At 36.5% G+C, this 19,463-nt stretch overlaps 2 protein-coding genes across 5 annotated transcripts in view; one reads left to right on the forward strand and one right to left on the reverse strand.

Annotated features, from left to right (window-relative positions):
- Positions 1–8: 8 nt before the first annotated feature.
- On the reverse strand, positions 9–11,406 carry LOC111320544 (uncharacterized). Of its 4 annotated transcripts, none has more exons than XM_022923196.2 (16): positions 11,260–11,406; positions 9,393–10,396; positions 7,993–8,047; positions 7,747–7,806; positions 6,445–6,582; positions 5,651–5,745; positions 5,465–5,530; positions 5,067–5,145; positions 4,616–4,654; positions 4,252–4,380; positions 4,123–4,167; positions 3,981–4,028; positions 3,829–3,873; positions 3,690–3,734; positions 3,334–3,584; positions 9–1,990 (listed from the first exon to the last, which is right to left on the reverse strand). In XM_022923196.2, exons 2-16 carry the CDS (start codon positions 9,591–9,593, stop codon positions 1,778–1,780), a joined length of 1,509 nt encoding a protein of 502 aa, XP_022778931.1. In that variant the 5' UTR covers positions 9,594–10,396; positions 11,260–11,406; the 3' UTR covers positions 9–1,777. The 4 variants fall into 4 exon arrangements, with proteins under 4 accessions (XP_022778931.1, XP_022778930.1, XP_022778932.1 ...); XM_022923195.2 differs by lacking the exon at positions 11,260–11,406 and adding an exon at positions 10,733–11,048; XM_022923197.2 differs by lacking the exon at positions 11,260–11,406 and adding an exon at positions 10,733–11,047 and having other exon boundaries at positions 3,981–4,025.
- Positions 11,407–11,750: 344 nt separating this feature from the next.
- Positions 11,751–19,463, forward strand: part of LOC111320263 (uncharacterized) — a 15,510-nt gene continuing 7,797 nt past the window's right edge. The window contains exons 1-9 of the mRNA XM_022922949.2: positions 11,751–12,075; positions 13,630–13,687; positions 14,663–14,737; positions 15,233–15,352; positions 15,823–15,914; positions 16,476–16,538; positions 17,222–17,282; positions 17,662–17,703; positions 19,450–19,463. The exon at positions 19,450–19,463 is cut by the window's right edge and continues 85 nt beyond it. Of these exons, the coding sequence (XP_022778684.1) occupies positions 11,896–12,075; positions 13,630–13,687; positions 14,663–14,737; positions 15,233–15,352; positions 15,823–15,914; positions 16,476–16,538; positions 17,222–17,282; positions 17,662–17,703; positions 19,450–19,463 (705 nt within the window). The 5' untranslated portion in view covers positions 11,751–11,895. The remainder of the gene's footprint in view (positions 12,076–13,629; positions 13,688–14,662; positions 14,738–15,232; positions 15,353–15,822; positions 15,915–16,475; positions 16,539–17,221; positions 17,283–17,661; positions 17,704–19,449) is intronic.

Here is a 19,463-nt window from a genome sequence, read left to right on the forward strand (position 1 = left end):
TAAACATGTGAACTTTATCTGAACTTTATTTAATAGTACATAAATATTTATTCAGAGCTTTAGAAGTCAAGCAGAATTGGCAAACTCATTTAAACATACTGTTAAGGCCCATTTATTTAACAAGTGATCATCCTTCAATATGTTCATTTAAAAAAGAACCGCAATGGGAACACATTTCCTAACTCCATTTCTTGTAAAGTACTTATGATTGTTGGTTCCATATTTTAGGAAATTAAATTGAAAATAAATTCCCTTTCGCTGCTGTTATTTTTAATTTTCAAGTCATAGTTTCAAATCACAATTTGGTAAGACTGGTCCAGTTCGAAAGCCCTCTAGGAAACGCAAGCAGGACATCCGGATTCAGTGACGTCAATCATGGAGCATGGCAACCTTAACATGCGTTTCCGTTACCTGCCTCTTTGTTCTCTTTGTTTTTTTTTTCTTTTTCAGTTCTACCTGCACATCATTTTTCAAGTTGTCCGATGATTTAACTGAAGACTTTCAGAACAGCTTACGGTGAACTTTTTGGATCAGTCTAGCCAAAAGCCTGCCTTATTAAAATCAAAGTGACATTATCGACTTCCCTTGTTTAGGAATATGTCATCAACACAACTTCCTGAGTTAAGTTACAGGTAATTGGAAAACTGAAGGTGTGTCAGCCTGGTTCAAAACAATATTCAAAAATTTGCATTATGAATGAAAGAGAATGATTCATTCATTGCCATTTTTAAAAGTGAGTTACTATTCAATCGCGAGCCGTCACTCCCTAACTGCTACAGTTTCTTTTAGGTGTCTTAAGTCTTTAAAAAGTCCTACGAGCAAAAATGGCGAGGCCAAATTTGTTTTGTTATTAATTAACACCTTTTCTTGTAACAATTAGGCATCCTTTTGAAAAATGCCCTGAGCCTCTCTTGGCTATTTGCTTGTGATCGTTCAAAAGATGTCCACAAAGCGACAAAAAAACATATAGACACAGGGATGACAAAGGGACAGTGCAAAGCAAAGTAGCTTTTTCAGATATTTACAAACTTCCCTCATCCTGAACCATCAAAAGAGTCGTCCAACAAAAAATGGAAAATTTGTGACCGTCAATTAAATCAGACATAATAGGCGGTCAACGATCTACGTGTTATATCCATATAATCGAGGACATATGGAAATTATATTGTACCCAGTGTCACAAACTTGAAAATGATGTTTAAAAATGAAGTTCAGATATTCTCAAAGAAACTCGTATAAACCGCTTCTTTTCTGTTGAAACTGACCCTTCGTCATTTTAATTTTTCTATTAAATCCCGTTTGGAAAAGATTTCTGTGTCGAAGATTACTGCCCTTTAAGTAGAATATAAATTAATTTACATAAATAATTGTTCATTAAGATAATTATTATCGCTGTTAACTTTTTTACACGTGTAGGCTCTCCCTTCTGAACATCGGTTTTTGACACAAAATTTTATGAACTGCTGCACGAAACATTCTTAGAAATATACCTTCTCCCACATATGACTATTCGCGTACACTTCATCAGAAAGTAGAAGCGATTCATAGAGCCTTAAGTTTCCATGTGCCTGGTCTGATCGTAACAATCACATAGGGAATAAATTTAAACCAGATCCAAGATCTCAAGGAAACACTTGGATGATCTAGATGATCACTCACAACCTAGATGATCATGATTCTCCGGTCAGAGCTGTTATTTATCCGGTTGTAAAATCGATCCGGATGAAAGTATGAAAACAAGGCTTTCGTTACGTTTATGTAACAATTCAAAATAAATTTACGCTGGTTTGATCGATGGCCTGTCGTTTAACCGCTTCAGGATCTCGTTGAATTCCTCTGGCCATCTGTAACTGACTTTCAGCCACACAGGAGAGTCTTTGGACGAGACTGGCACATCTGGGAAAGCAATACACACCATTTTTGCTGCTGAGCGATTTTGAGAGTAAATATCTCGAAGAACCTCCAACTCATACCACACACGGTTGATGTCCTGGAGAAGAAATTAAACAAGAAAATATTACGGCCATCAGAATTATAAAAGTACATATCGATTTGAAGTCTGGCCGTAGAAAAAGATATTAAGTAAAACAGAAGGGGTTAAAAGGGTCCCATGATTATATTCTGTCTTAATTTAAATGATGACATACACAATCACTACATATTTCGTTATAGTTTAAAGCATATTTTAAGATATATTTCTTTATTTTCACTTGACAATGACATCAGTCATGGCGATACCGAAACGTTGTGCGTTCAGTTTTAATTGGCACAACAAACGTCATAGATGAAAATGCCAGAGGGGAAAAAAAAGGCGCCAGGGGAGGCTGCAGTGCCATGTAGTAGAAAAAAATCCCAGCATGTAATCTTTTTCAGTAATCTGAAATGGACAGTTCTTCGGCTCTACCGGAAAACAAATTCAGTGCTCATTAAGGGAAAATACAAATATGTGAGGTGTTTTTATAAGGATTCGAACCTTGAAAACTTTCCGTTTCGCGGATGGAGATTCTAAAGCTTGGCCACAGAAAACTCATTAAATTAGTGTCGTTAAGTTACCTAGAGTTGTCTGTCAGAACTGCTGCAATGAAATTAGCCAGACCGGAGAAAAGGGTTCAGTAGAAAAGAAAAGGGCCTTTTTTACGTGGTGGATTCCATTGCCATACAAGAGAATACAAACGAAAAATGGTAGAATATTCCTTCCTGTTTTTCGTTCTTTCCCTTTCTTCAGATTACGTCACCTGTGACTGGTTATGATAGCAAACGGAAGTTGGGAAAGTCCACAAGCATGCATAAAGCACATGCTCAAAAATGAAACCAGAACATCTAAAAGAAAATTTATCTACACTATCGACCGTTTAAAAGTAAATGTAGCACAAAGAAAACGTCTTTGATTCAGTTCAAGGAAAACCTAATCGCTTCGTGTTTGCCATGATATCCAGCGATATTCGCATAACCGTGATAACCTAGGTGCTTACTCTCACTAATTAATTCCGCATACAATTCTGCAGTTTTGCTTTCCTTTATGGATCGCATGATTCGTTCTAGTTAAATTACGTTGTTTTTTTTTCTCCTTTTTGCTATCATTCCGGATATCATTTGCTGTTGACTACTTATAATTTTTATCTATGGTCTCTTTCTGATGAATACATTTTCAATTGCCCGTTCTCTTATTCGTTCTCTCGTTCGATTTCTATGTTCAAACTTTCGTCTGTCTTTATGTCACCTGATGGTGAGCACTGGTCAACACAGTAAGAAACTTAGAGAGACTTCATGGCACCAAGAAAAAATACTACACTCCGTAACGGTGAGACATTTACAGTAAACTTAGCTCCTAACCTGCGAATTTTCAGTCTCACGTCCATCACTTGAAGCTAGTTCCAACAGACCAGGAGATAAGAACACTAGCACCTTCTTGGCTCTCTTTATCTGATTCTCTGCCCATCGCGGTGGGCCCTGGGAGCTAATTTCGTTTGTCACCATGGCATCCATAATGACGTTGTATCCTTGTTTCCGGAAGAGGTTTACAATTGAGGCCACTCTGGTACGAAAAACCTCGTTCTCTGGGTAATAACAGCTGTAGTACAGTTCTAAAGCAAAGAAGAACCCAACGTTATTGATTATGGAAAAACCGACTCTTTAAATAACGCAATTGTGTTCAACAAAACTACAATTTACAAATGCACTCATCTTACCTCTACTGTTGTTTGTTTTGGTAACACCATCCGACAGTTGAGAATCTGTAAGAAAAAGTTTAGGACTTTAAAGTCAATAAAATCTCATCAAACACATAGAATCGAAAATTCCATTTTCACATGCAGAGTCACATATTACCTCTAGTTATGTTTGCCTTGGTAATAACTTCTTGTAGTTGAGGATCTATAGGAAAGGTTGAGGACTCTTAAGTTAATATTATTTTAACCAACACAGTAAGAAAAAGAGTGGAAAAAAAAGATGAGAATGATTTTTAACTGCAGATAAATCACCTCTGCTGATGATTGCTGTGGTATAAACTTCAGGCAGATGAGAATCTACTGATGAGAAAAGTCAAAGACTTCAAAGTAAATAACATTTGAACGAACATAGTAAAAAAATAAACTTTACAATTTGCAAATACAGTCATATCACCTCTACTGCTGTTTGCTATGGGAATAACTTCTTGCAGTTCAGGATCTATTGGAGAAATTAAACCTCTTTAGCAAATAACATTTCAACAAACTCGGACTAAAGAACACTAAAACCCCTTAACAATATTACCTCGACGGTGGAATGGTCGCAATGTGGTCTTTCGACAGACAAAGGCCATCATCATTGCAGAAATAAGTACCACGCCCGCTATGGATCCCCCAACGATAGGCCACACCAAGGCCGAAGACTTTGCACTCCCTTAACGAAAACGAAACAAAAAGGGAACAATTCAGGGTTAACTGAATGAGTTTAAAATTTCCTACATTTAAGGCCAGAGATGCTGTCCCGCAGAAGATACAATCTAACTTTAAATTTCAAACATCCTTACTTCTTAATTACTTTTCTAAATCACAATGGAAACATTTCTCTCTCCCCACAACTATCTAATAAATGTCTTTCTTTTGTTTGGAAGAACCCAAAGTGAATGGCTTACCTTTTGTGGGAAAAATGGGATCGAAGGTGGGAACGAATGCTAGAAAAAGAAAGATATTACAAATGAATATTAGAAAACATCATCTGCTTAATCGTTAAGTACTCGCTGTAACAACTGGTGTGAATGAAGAAGATTCAGAGCCACTGTTCTTATTTTGATGGAACGTATTTTTCATAAACGTCTGTAATTTTCTCTAAAAATACAAGGGAAATAAATGATGACGAAAGTCGATTTAATGCAATAGTCGATATTCATTTTCGCATAAAAAGAAAGCAAAAAAAAAATGTATTGTACGATATACTCTTTTAAGAGCAGGTCATATACGATGAAGTTGGTCTGTCCAAACAAACACCAAAATACATGCTGCCGCCAGATTTAAATATAAAACCTGTACTTAAAAAAAGTAATATGTACGTTTAATTTGTAGTTTGATACAAGAAAAAATGCCTACTTGGTCTCAGTGGATCAAACTCTGACAAATTGATCGCTTGTTCTCCTGAGAAGGTGCTTCTAAATGGATAGGAAACGACCTAAAAATGAAAAACGAGACAGAACTTAGAACTCATTCCAACAGTTACAAACTTAGGTTAGATGTTTTTGTCCTCTTTATGCATGATGCAAAACAAGAGGTGCAGAGGAGTGTCACTGGTGTTCCTATTACATTTTGACGTCATGTGTGGCCTCTTTCTGAACAAACGCATAAAATCTATCTGTTTTATACGATCATGAAGACAAAACTTGTTCATGGTGACGTCATCTATGCGTCTGTCCTCTGATCGATCATCTATAGGAATCACTCTATTAAAATGCCCCGGACTTTAATATAAGTAATAATATAAAGTAACACACCGCATAACGGAGAGCTTCTGGTTTAAAATTTGCAGATTGATGTATCAGTGTCCAGTTGGTGTTATTCTGAAATTAGAACATCGTACTTCTCATTAATTAAAATTACTGGAGGGCACGTGCAAATCAACAGAACATTTCAGTTTTACAAAGCAGGAGGATTTCGGGAGAATTCTTATTTCTACTAACCTTTGGTACGAGCAGACATTTCACCTTTCTATCTGGTGAAGGATCGTCCCTAAATTCATACAGCAGTGAGTAATGAGTCCACGTCCTGTTATGGACTAAAACAGAACGATGCCAAATGAGAACCTTCTTGCGTTTAAGCTTAATTTTCATACACTTTGTCTCCGTTCCAGGAGAGAAAGGTATCTGCTTGACTGAGTGCCGCGTTACAACAAAAATACACATACGCTTTCATAGATTTGCTACATATGTTTCAAGTGACGACTTCTCCTGCCACAAAAACATAAACACAAGTAATGAAAGCAGCTGTTGAAGGTGCCTGCGCTTTTGGCTTTGTTGAACTGAAATGAAGCCCCTCGTTTCCTTCCCATTTTCAGCTATAGCTGGATACAACCAAGTTACGGAGTAAAAGATTAACATTAGTTTGACTTCACACCATTACCAAAGCGAGCTATGGTGATATCAATGCCAACAGATTCTGTTTCTCGATTTGATAAGCGACTGTATTACGTTTAAACCTTGTTGAGTACACCACACAATCCGGCATACATCGCGAATTGAACATTTCTCTTTTTTTAGACAGATTGCCACGCTGCAATGATTTCAGTTCACATTTGGTCCCTCATTATAAGATCAGGATAATGCTAAAGATCACGGCTTTTCGACAAAAGTCCATCTAAAGTAGAGAAAAAGGGATCAAATCCGTGAAAAAAGCTAGTTCATTTGCAACATATCCGCACTTGTCTGAGCGCTTGCTCAAAGAAAGCAAGACAACTAAATTTAAGGACAAGTGTTACCTTTAAAAAGAAATTCCGGTATAGGCTCCCAAATGATGTTGTAACCATAAGTATCTGACGAAATTGTGTGGAATTCGACCTTCATCCTCTCTGGTGAACATGGAGAAGGTGCCGTAAGATCCCTAAGACCGCGACACTCTGAGAGAAAACGAAACGCCTAAATGAATTTCCTGTAATTCCCATGATATTTGCACAATCTTGTTCTCACATAGCAATCGCACGTGTTCTATCTGATTTATTTCAAGCCATCATGAAGAGGGCATCAATATTTCCCTATAAGAGAAGCTAGACTTGCATTTTATTGCGCCTCGAAGGACTCCTAAGCTTCTCTTATATTTTCCAGACTTCCAGTTTGCATCCAAAACTCGATATTTGCATAACAAAAAGCACAAACCAATACTTTATTGACAGATATAGACCACTTTCATAAATGGCTGCCGGATTAATATTCTTTTGTTTAAATTTAAATTTGCCGGAGTGGCCTCGCTTGAGATAATGTATTCTTTTGAATTTGTGCTGGAGAACGAGGCCACCCAGGCAAATTTATATGTAAACAAGAGAATTTTAATCCAGCAGCCATTTATGGAAGTGGTCTATTGAAAGCACCACTTGAATTATTGAACAAACCTTGTTTTCACTTTCTTATAAACGGCAGGGCGTGACTAAGAGGGACCCATAAATGCATTTGATCCACTTGAGTTCATACTAGACCAACCCAACGTCCTTCACGCAGTGTACAGAACATTAGAGACTTTAAGCAAACCACGAGAGCTACGGCAACGAGAACGTGGAAAAACAATAGATCTAATTGGCAGAATAATAGCCCAGCACGTGCGTTTTCAAACTTTGTACATTTCTTAGCCGTCCTTTGCAAAACAACGTGAAATCCCCAAAATTTGCGTCGTCTGTGAAGCTAAACCGCGGCGGCAAGTTATTTTAATTTACATTTGGAACTCAATGCTAATTTTATGCGTTATGTTGAGTTTGAGGTCTGGCGTCCTATGAGACGGTAAACACATCCAGCCATTTTCGAAATTCTAACTAAAAGTAGAAACTCATTTTTTAATCGATGTCTTCCGTGGCGTTGCCGTCCTGACTGCTTAAAGTCCCTATTATGACTATAAAGCTACGCTTAACTTGAACGAGTAAAAGCCAACAAGCTTTTGGGCTATTTTCAGTAGAGGCAAATGACAATTTCCAATGTTGACTCAATAAGCACAGATGGTACTTATTAATAAAAAGTTTGAACGAAATTTTCTTAAACGGCATCGATTATGGAAAGCTTTTAAACCAATCACTAACCTTCGTATTCCAGGGAAGACCGTCGAGCCCTTCTTTTAGATCGTGCAAGAACTTCGTTATCTGACGAATAACAATAAAAAAAAATGCTGAAAGAAGCGTTAGTTACTGAACTCTCATCCGTTGATCAACACCGCGATCATTAATTATAGTAATTGCTATATAATTTTATCAGATGAAACTTTAAATTCAAAAAAAAAATTTTAAACATCACCAAATCGATTTATGAAAAGCAGTTAAACCTTTTACCCTTGATATCCCTTTGCTGCTTGCAATTCTGGATACACTTTTCAAATACAGTATTCTACAAACAAGAAAAGTGCATTTGTGTTAGAAACTAGTAACTCATTATCTCTTTAAATATACTATCGGACAAATGTGCAACTGTTAACTTTTTAGATGACCTTAAAACCTTAAGAACCTTTCTTTGATTTTTTTTTCCCTTCGCTGTCGACAAGTTGATTCAAAACGATGAAGGATAGTTAAGAAAAACGAGATTACGAATATATTTGGAAAATGATAAAAAAGGGACAATTTAAGTATCGCCTCATAGAAGCGTAGTTACTATCATGATTATCTTATTCATCATGAAAACATCGTGGACATAGTAGCATAGCTCGCAGATATGCTTTTCATTTTACATTATCTTAAAGATTCAAGGCGTCTATTATCAGACTCTGCAACATCATAACTACTCAATGAAGAGATGCTTATAATTGAGCGCCACGTGCAATTTATCAACACGTGTCGAACCCAAGATCGTCACGCCACGCACAACCAACATTGCCTGTTGACTGCTGAATGGGTCATTTTATCTTCCGGGTTATCCAAGCACAGCAGGCTGTAGAACGTTACACTCCGCATTGTAAGTTTTTTTCTTTTGTAAACAACAAGACGCACATCTGTGTTCACCGCGTCTATCCCTGTTTGCGCGTCCGTTTAACAAAATATAAGGTTTTTTTTAGGTACTCTGGTTACGCCAACACGTGCACTTAAGTATCAACGATTTATTCAATGGGATGACACATGAAATGACGGTAATTTAACGGAATTGAATTTTGATTTTTGTTTACTATTGAAAATGCGAGATAAGTTTAGACGCTGCGTGCTCCTGACACGTTGATGCTTTGACGCGAAAACAGGCAAAAACTTTAACAAACGAGAGATTGATACAATATAGTGTTAAAAAAAAAAAAACAATCAAATGTGAAAATGTCCCTAACAACCTTTACCAGGGAGTCTCTCCTTTCAAAGTAAAAATATCCAATGGCGGAAATCATACTGTAGACACAGTTTAAAACGGAAATTAGTTGATATTGGTAAATTTACTTAAACCTACGGCAATTGGTGTAAAAGAGAGAGAGAGAGAGAGAGAGAGAGAGAGAGAGAGAGAGAGAGAGAGAGAGAGAGAGAGAGAGAGAGAGAGAGAGAGAGAGAGAGAGAGAGAGAGCTAGCAGCCGCACTTTTCGCTGAGACGTGATTCACGAAACGTGTGTATGAAGGGTTTTTAAATGTTGATTGTTGATGCATGGGCTGTTCATTAAACTCCAAGCCAAAGCTTCGCAGTGTTCAATAAAGCGACCCCGCTGGCCCTGAAAGTTTTATGAAATTCTCAACAGCATAACGAAAAATTTAATTTCTGTACTCACCCTTCGATTCTCTTGGTCTTGTATGGTCGACCTGCATCGTCGACAGCAGACTGTTTCAGATGTCAAGGTCGCTTCACTTGAAGTACTCGATTTCGATTCTTCACGGAGACACAAACCGTTGGGGTTTGTTTCTGCGTGTTCAGTCCCAAACAAGTTAAAAGCAACGAGTAAACTGATCAACCGGCAACAAGAGAGAACCATCTTTATGGCAGTTCTTAGAATATCCAAGACCGAAAAATACTGAAACAGCTTATGCTCTGCTTCCTTTCAGCCCTCCGCTAGAGCAATACCGGATGGGCAAGTCTTTGCATCCGGCGGTCACGTGCTCAAAACACAGGACTAGACATCGATGAACTTTAACCTCTGGTCACTCATTTGGATAATTTTCCTCTCATTGATTGCTCCCTTTGTCAAAAAGTCTACATTTTTAGTAGAAATATTCCAAAACATTTATGTTGTATCTGTCAGTAACTCTAATCGCTCCAACTTTGTAGCCCGCTGGCGTGGGTTACTCTGTCGCATTCGATGGATGGAGTAAATCGAAGTTGGACTAGCTAGTCACGCTATTGGATTCGCTTATGATATTATAGTCACGTATTTAAAGCAATGCATTTAAAGCAGTACATTTTAAGCATTGTAGAAAAAATTCAATGAGACGAGCATGGGCTGCCAAAGCCTCAATGAACGCGGTTAGTGTTTTCTAATGGCTGTTCCACATTTCTTTTTGAGTTTTAATTTCGTCCGTGTGTTACCTTCAAAGTCTGTGAGCAGTTGCCTTTCGGCTATCTTGAATAAGGACTGGTACGGAGCCGTGAAAGTCATTGGCAGTAATGAGAGTGCTTCCGTTCACAACTCGTCTTTTTATCGCTCAGTTGACCATCACAAACAACAGGGTTCTAATCGACCTAATCACGGTGCGTGGCCGACGAACAAAGGGCAGGGATCTTGACAGCCACTAGTTATCTGCATACTTCCCAGTTCCAGCCTTTTGACACGTTCCAGATCTAGAAACCAACCCAAAAGTGCCATGAAGGAAATGCATTCGACAGTATACGATAAGGAGAAGACGGAAAAGACTACTTCAGTGGCTTACGATTGGCTAATCGTTATTTGGCCTCGACGATGGTACATGATAATAACAAGACAGAGAAAGAGGACAGATGTATCCTCCCTTATAACGTCCCCATCCACTCTGGTATGGTAGCAATCAAGGTCTTCCCTTTTTCGATAACATACAAAGGCGGACAATATTCTCAGGAAGCTTCTTTCAAAGCTCAAGAAGGTAACATGTCCCCTAACCCTAACCCTGTAAAGTCGAATTCAACCTCTTTGATCATTACCTTCGCTGTCACATTGCTTGGGGAGTTGGGAGAGGGCTAAATTACACCAATACCGAGGTTATTCGTGCACACAAGGAAAGAAGTATGAAATATGACCCTTCTGCTTCTGCTTTTCAACGGTGTCCCCGGGGTTTTGACTAGGATTGTGGCCATCTTAATCCTGTGCACCATAAAATCAGCATCCGAATTCTCCATACTCTTGCAATACATTTCCTTTCGTATTGACAGGGAGAATTTAGTTAACAATCAAAGCTTCCTCGGTTGGCCATCATTCCCTTTACTCTTATGATGTTAAGAAATGATTCAGCGGTATTATTATACGGAGAAATCAGAAGTTGTCAATCTAAGGGTTTAATTTAGGAGTCAAAGGAAACGTGATGACTATCTGAAATCGGATTAAGAGTCAACTTTTGCTGCCATAGAAACCCCAAAGTACTTTAAACAAATTTTAAACAAGCATAGTAGCGTACTATAGCTGCAAATTTTTATAAGCTAAGGTTCATTCCCTCTTACCTTCCTTGCCTTACCTTCCTATTTCCGCTTCCTTTCCCTCTTCCCCCTCTCTTTTCATTCTCTTCCCTTTCTCTCAAGAAGAGAAAAATAGCAAAAGTAAAAGCTTTAAGTTTCTTCCTCATCTGCCTTATTGTTTACCTTCCTAGAAATTTAGCATACAAAGATTTTAGCAGACTACTTAAGTTAAGCCGGCTGAGGTCACGAATATGTTAAGATAATAAAAAAAAAACATGTAAAGCGAAACGATATACATGTTAAACTGTCACGTATGTTTATTGAACCTGATATCTATCTGCTCTAGCAGCAAATTTTAAAATTGAATATTGCTTTGGTTCCCCTCTAGCGAATGTTTATTTAAGAGGTATGCTCTTTTTGGCTGAAGTCAAAATAAGAGTCACAAACCAACGAAAACGAATTACGATCAAATTTATTTTTTTTGGATATTACGCAAATCGGCCTCTTTCGACTTCCTGTCGACAGGCTATCGTTTACATTTCTGTCGATTGTCCGAGTGGGGGCATGTGTACCATAATATGCTCATGAGTTTAACCTTCGTCAAACTAACCGAAAGATCGTCCTTAGCTGGACGTTAAAAAACGATAAATATCCCTTGATGCCCAGTGAAGAATGTAGCCACAGTCCAGAAAGCAATGCCGAATGGTTTGCAGACGATTGCTAAAAGGTTCTCTGGTCTTCTAACCGTCATTTATTTCCTTGGCTTAGCAACGCTTTCTTCAGGGAAATATGCATCTCTGCACGACAGACTTTCGCAATCGAAACGAGATCCATCGTCTCCGTGTCATCTTCGTTGTGCCTCAGATTTCAGTAAGGTAGGGAGATTAAAAAACTTTGAAGTACTCAAATTAAAGAATCAATATATGGTTGAATTCTTAAGCAGACATGCTTCAAAAAGACGCAGCTACAAATGCTTTAATTGGGGATGTCGCGACTTCTCCAAATGGATGAAAACTTTCAGTTTCCAACGTTTCACAACATCTAACTTCTTCATTTCCTGAATAACACGCAGAGTGAAAAACTCTTTGTTTTACGAATTTTCAAATCGTGTAAAAATACTAAAGGATAGTCGTATGGCTTTAAACTAGATTTGCTTGTTAACACCCACGTAAAACCATGAGAAGGATCCGTGTTCGGACGCAAACAGGATGATAATACGAAACGATTGCAGGTACAGCTCGCTACAAGATGACAAGCGAGGCTATTGACGCATGTCGGCCTTGGTTTCTATGGTTGATTTTTTTTATTGTTGAGTTATATGTTAGGGATTATTTTGCTCCTTGTATAAGACAATACCCTAATCGCCGAATTCTAAGTATGCTAAATTACTTAATAAGCGAAACAGATGCATTTTGTTTGTCCAGTTCTCATAGTTTTTCCTTTTTACACCGACAGATGCATATAAAACTTGAACAGCCCCTATCAGTTTCATTTCTTTTTCTCCTGTCCGTCTTAAATCAGAGTGTACTTCTGTAAAGTAAAATAAAAGTGACTATTGAGTCTTTGGCTACGTAGCAGGTCCTGATCAGCCGTAACTTATTTTTATCACAAGAAAATGAAATGTGATTTTCATCATCTACATCGTATTTCAGTAGTTACTACGCTAATTTCTTCATTAATTTGTAACATGGAAACATGACTTTTCAAGGCTCATGTCTATGCTTCCTAATTTTTAGTTGGCTTAACATGCATATTGGGCTGCATTGTTGTGTCCTGTTGCGAATTTTTGCATATGAGTCAGCAACCATTCTGTTTTTTTTTGCACCTGCCCTTTTAACGCGTCTTATCTAAACAGTGAGATGATAATAAGCAGCCCTTTGGAATATGAGTCCTTGCTCTTCCTAATAAAACTATGCTAATTGAACTTATGTCAAACAGCAATATTAACATGGCGTAGTAACAAATCATCAAAGGTGAAGTTATTGGCACCACATGTAGTTATAAAGCTCAATATTAAATTGGACATTTCTATAATTTTTGTTCATGTTGATTACCCATGTTGTTGTTATTGTTTATATTATTATTATTGTTATCTTTATCTTCAGCACCATTATTACAATTACACAGTCATGAAGTTACCAACCATTTTTTATCCGTTTCCTCTTCCATTCTCTTTCCCTGAATGATACTACACCTGTAGGAGGTAAAGGGTTGTCAAAGACTTCACTGAAAATAATTGAAAAAAATCTGACGAATGCAGTACATACATGTATTTATACTAATTATAAATGACATAGTAAATGTGAATATGTCAGCCAAGGTAGACTAATAATTGTCTGTAACTTGAAACCTGAAAAAAAAAAAAAAAAAAAAAAGATTTGTCTAATATGTGCATAATATTGGTTCTGTTTCAATTTTTGTTTTGCCAGGTGGTTTCTTTTGAAGAATGTGTAGCAAGTTGCCAAAGAAATGTTTCTTTAAATAGAGGTAAAATACAAGTAGATTATGCACAGGGCTTGACACTAATTTTTTCAACTTATTAGCCGAAGTGGCTTGTGACATCCTAGATGTTAATACAACAATTTCAGTTTGTTTACTTGCCAAATTGACTAGCGGAAAGTGAAAACCACTAACCAAAACTGAATTTCTACTAGTCTGTGGCTAGTGGGCTACCATTACTGACAAGTCACACATAAAAACTGGTTTATAATTTCATTTATATGTCAATACATTATGCAAGTAAGCCTAAAATGTAATAATTTTGGTGGTGCAAGAAAGTGTTGTGATAAAGCTTTAAGTAGTATACCTTACCTACCATGTGCAGTTCTAGGGACGGCTGTTCAAAATGTTGTAAAAATATAACCAGGATTACGTTTAACACATGGTCTTGATTTTTTCTTTGGTTTTTTTGTGTTGTCCTGGGCCACATTATTCAAAGCTACATTAAGATAACCAAGGGTTAGTGAGAAATTTGATTTCAGATTTTAAAGGCATAAAAGAAAGTTCACTACCATCCCTTTTGTCTACAATTTGATGACTAGACACTCTAAGAAGAATATAGAAAATTATGTGAAAAAGGCTTTTGAACAAAGGAATAAAGAAACCCCTTTTAACTTGAATTTAACCCTGGGTTAGCACCAAGTAGACTTCAAACTTCAATTAACTAGGTACTAAGGGCAACATTTTATGGAGTTTTAAATGGCTGAGTGTAACAAAAACCTGAAGATGGCAAAACCTAATTGACAAATCTCGCTAAAATGTGATAGCAATTTTATTAGAGTTTTGCACTGACTGTGGGCTATGCGAATTGTGTATTGAACATGTCACCCTTGGCTAAAAGAAAGTGAAAGTAGATACCCAAGAATAGGAACAAATGCTTCAAAATAATTTATTTACAAAAGTCATAACCAATGAAGTAAAATCTAATTCCACCCAATATATGTCTGTTAAATCCAATTTTAGACACAATGTATAGAAACAGGAAAAAAAGAGATGGTTCTTCTGTCAGGCAACAGCGAAGTGCTGAGAACCGAAATGGTGAGTTGAAATTGAAAATCTAGGATTTGACACTCAGGATGTACATGTAATGGGATATTTATAGTGTTTTCAGGATCATTCTAACAAATATGTTGGGTGTGTTGTAAGATGGAAAACTAATTAAATAACACCTAAAGACAAGTGCATATTCTGCAAATGATTTGAACCAGCCAGACAGACAATTGGAACACACCTTAGCAAATTCAAGCCTTAACTGATGGGAAAGAAAGGAAACAATACTTGATTTGAAGGGAAGGATAAACATCACTATACCACATTAACTATTGACACAATTATAATAAAGTAACTTAAAGAAGAAGTTTATGAATTTTTTTGGAGTGACAAATATTTCCACCATAACAAAAGTGCTTCCCTAGATCATTTTTAAATGGAACCTGACTTGCATAAACATTTTATCTCATAAGGTTAACCTATTGAATAACTGTTTATGTGTTGATACAGACAAAAACATTCTTTTTGGAAATATATCAACAGAGTGCATGACCTCTCCTGCACAGTCAAAAAACGAACCACATAAAGTTGAGATACATTCAGTAAAATTCAGAGAAAAGGATATTGATGTTGTGTGGGAGAATGTGACTTCTTCAAAAACAGGTAATGGAACAGTTTTGTCATGTTTCATAAAATAGCCCATTTCTGAATTACCTTTAGCCTCTTTTTCAAAGTGAGTCCTGGTGCCCATCCATAATATGTTTTCATTCACATGCAAATTAAACTCACTATCACAAGGAAGATTGAGCAGCAGGCATTGTTTTAAAAAAGAGGCCAAGGGTAGTTTGGAAATAACCTATTGATTGGTAAGAGTATGATGAATGACAATCTTGAGGAAATGCCAATTACCTAAGATCACTGTATCAAATGAAAATTACACATAAATTCCTCCAAATTGTATTATCAGGAACAACAAAGAATTCCCACCTTGATTTATTAAACATGGTGTTGAAGTTTGAGATTTACGACCTTCAATTGGTAAAATAAGACATATTCTAGTTAATCATTTCTTCCTATAATTTAAGAGCTCTTTGCTAAGACTAAAGGAAATTAAATCATTATTTTCTTGACAGATTACAACTGGTCAGCTTATGCGCTTATCTACAAAATTCGTTGTGATGGATGTTCTGATGACGCATTAGCCAAGTGCAAAATTATTCCAAAGGTCAGGTTTGCTTATTAATTTGTTTTTTTCCAAAAGGGGGAAATTGAGTTTCTTAAGACCCAGGCTTTATATTGCAACTGAAGATAGTTTTAAATTATTCATTGGTTTGTAATATGGTTATGAAGGCACTCCCAGACTTAAATTACTGTCAGTGGTGTAATGATCAACATCATCATAGTCATTAGCATCTTGTTCAAAAATCTTTTTGAAGGTGATTTTTATGAAATATCTAGGAAAATAAACTTGTTCATTGATCATTTGTTTACCAGTAGCTGTTTTTACAGGTTTTATAATTTTCATATTTATATTTTGGAGTAGAAAGCAATTTGTCATAATTTGGCCTTCAAGTGGGCTTTTTTTTTTCAACTACATCTTGGTTTATTTTCAATCCCCTTGTACCATATCCAAATATACAGAACCTTTTCAGTGGAAAATACACTTTGTAACTTATTTTTTCAACAAGTCCTTAGACCTTTGATTAAATGGTTGTATGACTTTTTATGTATATCAAAATAATTATATGATTACTGAAATATTTTTCGTATAATCTGAAAACTTCAGAACCAAACAAATTATTCAGTGCCACTGGCTCAATGGGAAAAGCCAGAATATCTTTTTGCAGCAGTATGTATAACCTTACTCAATTCATTATTTGAATATTATTTCATTTCATTTTTGATACATCATCTTTAAGAATGAGACAAATATCAAAGCTTAAATATCAGAGCTTGACTCTAACAGTAGCCAACTAGCCACAGACTAGTAGAAATTTAGTTTTGGCTAGTAGTTTTTAATTTCCACCAGCCAGTTTGGCTAGTAAACAAACTGAAATTGTTGTAACACCTAAGTTGTTACCAGCCACTTAATTGGCTAGTAAGTTGAAAAGTTAGTGTCAAGCCCTGTTATATTTAACTTTTCTAAACAAAATGACTGGTGCCTGTAATATGATTTGGTTGTTTAGAAATCACTCAGCAGTACCTTTCTGGTTTGTGGCTCTCAGTAAAGGTAGTTTTAACTTGGTGTTTGAGGAGTATCAGAGTTCTCCTGATACAGCTTTGGAAATAATTATGTAAATTACAGATTTGCATAGAATGACCATGAAATGAATTATTCAATAAATGAGATATCTAAAAGGACACAGCCAGTCATTTTCCTAGTAGCCGTTGATTCTAAAGTATAGTTTCATTAATAATGCTGTTGTTATTGTGTCTTGCTGGGATTTCCTTTTTACGTGCAACTATTAAGAAAATCAATCACCATTTCAGTATGATGATGAAAATGAGCTCATTTATGTTTGCTGTCTTTAGGTTGTGACCTTCCCCTATCACAGAAAAGCTCAAGTAACTCTTCATACATTTTCTTCAAAGGGTGAGAATCTAACTTTTTGCTAATTAGCTTGGAAGTCTTTAAAGCACGAGATACACAGAAATGGACTTTGATGGATACATTGTTCAACTATTATTTTTCTAAAAAAGTGAACAAGATAAAAAAAAACTTTTGTTGACTAGAGGAAGTAGAATACTTGTTTTCCTTTTCTTTTCTGGTTGTTAATGTGAAATTGTACATGCATCTGCATAGCTTAGTTTGTGGCAAGATCATGGTGACTGCCATCTTGTAAATATCATAATTCAGAGAACCTAGCAAATTCTAACTGGACATGTAAATATGTAAATGTATCGATCACTTGCTTTTGAGCAGAACTTTTTATTCCTGCTAATTAAAGTGAACCTTTCTGGTGTATTTGCAGCCCAAGGACAACAAATACCTATGCCTACTGAAGCTAAAAAAGGTAAGCCATACTGATATTTGACATCCAAATCAGTTACATGCACATTATTCTGGCAAACCTCTACCTTCTACAAGTAATGAACATGTGACCTCTAGATCACCTCACAATCTCAAGAAGTTATCCAACTAACAGGCACTGAGAATTAACAGACAATCCTGCAATAGCCAGGAAGTGTTGTGCATCTTGACACAAGTGATGCCAAAATGATAGATAAGGCTTTGCTCACCATAGAGTCTCATTGGCTTGATGGTAGAGCATCGCAGCAATGAATTCAGAGGTGTGATGTTCTATTCTTCACTGGAACTCAGACTATTTCATACCTCCTACCCTTGCAACAAGACAAAAAAAAAAAAACAGCTTTCTCTGGGTAGAAACAATGTGGCACAATCCTTCATAATGAATAAAAATTTTTTTTCGTTGTCACTGACTAAAAAACTTTGTGTAAGGACATTTCAGTTAAAGTACTATAACCTTCTTCAGCAATAAAATGGCTACAAAAGCAAATGAGTGCTTTAAAAAGAGCTGCAGAACGTCACTTGGGATTGCCAAGGGCCTTGTAAATGTCAGGAATGTAAATGTGTTCATTAATGGAATTCAGTTCACAAATTGAACGGCACGCTTCTAAGAATAATCTTTTTTACCATTGGGAACAGCGGTCAATGATCTTGACATCCTCAAGGTCAAAAATATGATTGTATTTTATACAATGTTGAGTTAATAAAGAATTTCCATCTCCCATGAAAATTGCTCTCTTGTGTTCTCTAATCCTGGATCTTAAGGCTCTTGAAATTTGACCGACATAAACTTTGTCAGATACAATGTATATATGAAGTCCATATATTTTGAACTGCAGTATTAGATACGTATGATGCACAATCCTCGCAGTAGAGAGCGCTATTTATGCAATAGCGAAAATCAGACCTGAAAAAAATCAGGCCAGTACGGGATTCGAACCACTGACCTCTGCAATACTAGTGCAGTGCTCTACCAACTGAGCTAACAAGCCAACTGGTAACAGGTCGTTAAGTTGATTCGTAATAAACCCGTGATGATAAATCAGATGCAATGTATATATGAAGTCCATATATTTTGAACTGCGGTATTAGATAGGTATGATACACGATCCTCACAGTAGAGAGTGCTATTTATGCAATAGCGAAAATCAGACCTGAAAAAAATCAGGCCTGTACTATAAACTTTGTCACAATCTTTACAACTGATTTTATAGATCACTCCTGTCGATAAGTCTTTACTAAAATTGTCTTTAGGTTTTTTTAAAAAGGAGCCAACAGTTGTTACAGATTTGTGGGCAACATTGATGTTGAACTGCCTTAAAGTTCTTGCAATTTTTTCTAAAATTCCTTGAAGATATGGCAAGGTGACAAAACCTCTGTCGATCTGAGACTGATTTGTAGACCCCGTGGTGCTTTGGGGGCTTCTGATAAATTGTTGGGTGTAACCATTGATCTTCAGGGCGTCAACCACGTGTTGTATTTCGGATAATCTGTCCGCAATCCTTCATCTTTGAGAACTTCAGAAAATCTCATACAATCAATTTTTCACACAATTTTTGGGTAGAAATTCATCCTCATGTATTAACCTTTCTGATAATGATGTTACACACGCAAAAATTAGCATGTTCATAATTAGTTAAATTTGGTAGAGTGTCTTCAATCTGCACTTGTTCTGTCGTTGTTTTTTTGGAGACACCTAACTTTTCTTGACTGTGTGGTGTTGTCGTTGCAGACACAGCTAAACTT

Source organism: Stylophora pistillata, chromosome 10 (genome assembly GCF_964205215.1).
Source record: "Stylophora pistillata chromosome 10, jaStyPist1.2, whole genome shotgun sequence".
Taxonomy (NCBI): Eukaryota; Metazoa; Cnidaria; class Anthozoa; order Scleractinia; family Pocilloporidae; genus Stylophora; species Stylophora pistillata.